The sequence below is a fragment of the Gobio gobio genome, assembly GCF_949357685.1.
Source record: "Gobio gobio genome assembly, chromosome: 15".
Classification (NCBI taxonomy): domain Eukaryota; kingdom Metazoa; phylum Chordata; class Actinopteri; order Cypriniformes; family Gobionidae; genus Gobio; species Gobio gobio.
In genome coordinates this window covers 5,934,475-5,935,983 of record NC_137108.1, presented here as the reverse complement: position 1 = coordinate 5,935,983, position 1,509 = coordinate 5,934,475, and the positions used below count along the sequence as shown (strand labels likewise).

General features: G+C 51.5%; 1 protein-coding gene across 1 annotated transcript; it reads right to left on the bottom strand.

Moving 5' to 3' along the window:
* Positions 1 to 535: 535 nt before the first annotated feature.
* On the bottom strand, positions 536 to 1,198 carry tmem158 (transmembrane protein 158; the record flags this gene model as incomplete). Its single annotated transcript, XM_079836202.1, has 1 exon — positions 536 to 1,198. The coding sequence occupies one exon, from the start codon at positions 1,196 to 1,198 to the stop codon at positions 536 to 538; it is 663 nt and encodes a 220-aa protein (XP_079692328.1).
* Between the last annotated feature and the right edge of the window lie 311 nt (positions 1,199 to 1,509).

The following is a 1,509-nucleotide window of genomic DNA, read 5'->3' as shown; positions in this document are numbered from 1 at the left end:
AATAACAGTAAATGATGCATAATTACATGCAACTAACCCTCAACCTAATCCTGTAGTAAGTACATGTGGTTAATTAATATCACCCAGTATTTAAATATACAATTACACTGTAACAATGACACCTTAAAATAAAGTGTGGCCGAGTTTTTTGGCAATCAATGGCAATATAGAACCTTTATTTTGAAGAGTGTATCTTGTGTTATCGTAGTAATTTACCAACTAGAGTCGCAAAATGCATCTACACGCATAGTAAAGAGCTTTGTTTTTCCTGAGACACGCCATATTTTATGCTATAAACACTTGAAATAGGTCAGGAATCTTTAGATAAAAACATTACAAACATGACATCTGAATATCACGCATGATGTATTTCTATTACAATCAGTTTATAAAAGCAAATCTAGTCAAACATCTCAGTCCATCCAGGAGATAATAGGCATTTCAAACACGAGAGTTTAAGCATACGTTTTGCCACTATAAGCACAAGATGTTTGGCAAGTCAACTAATTTAGGAACTCCTTTCGTTTCTATCCTATTACCTCGGCCTCCTCTGCTCCATTCCATTGGGCAGGAATCCCGCGATAATGGGAACCGGCCATATGAGGGCAGCGACGCTCCATATTATGATGACTAAAGTCATGAAACAAGCCACCAGAGTGGACTCGATGGGTTTGCGGTTGAGCCTCCAGCTCCGGTCCCCCTTCAGCTCGTCCAGAGCGAAATCCACGCAGCAGAAATGCACGGAGTCGCCCGTCTGCTGGCCCTCCGACCTGCCCCGTCTGAATCTCCGGTACCGGGACAGACCGCATCCCACGCACAGGCGGAACTCCTGCTGGCCGCCCGTGACGCCCAGGTGCTCGATGTAGACCGGCGAGATCGCGCGGTTGTAGGCGGCGGAGAAGAACGCCTTGCCGTGGTTGTTGGTGGTGTAGATGAGCACGTCGCACTGGAAGCCGAAGTTGCTGTCCCAGCGCGCCACGAGTTTGGTGGGGAGTCTCTCCACGCTCACGTTGCACTGCGAGGAGGCTTCGGGCTCCTCCACGGATCTCTTCGAGTAGCCCACATCCACTTCCAGGCTGGCCAGGAATCTGCCGGAGGAGTTGATGGGCGGCAGCAGGAGGTCCTCGTCGCTCCAGCCGTGGGAGCAGCGGGCGGGAGCGGTCAGAGCCAGCAGGAGAGTGATGGAGATGCTCAGCATGGCAGAGCGCGCGGTTCCTCCAGGCGCATGGTGGTCTCGCACTCGCTCTTTATTCCGTGGTAGTTGCTCAGCAGCTCGTCGTATATCTGCTCCATCAGTTACGCGTGTGTCCTGTGCGCTTCCGCGGACGTGCTGTCTGTGCGCGCTCGGGGGAGCGCAGTGACCGAGCGCACGGTAGCGCGTCAGTGTGTGGCTGAGAGTTGCGCTCCTTCACCTCACGGCTTCAGCTCGTCTACAGGGGTAGGAGACTTCACGAGACCACTGTACACTTCAGATGACAGTAGGCGATCACGTGGGCTCAGAAAGATCAT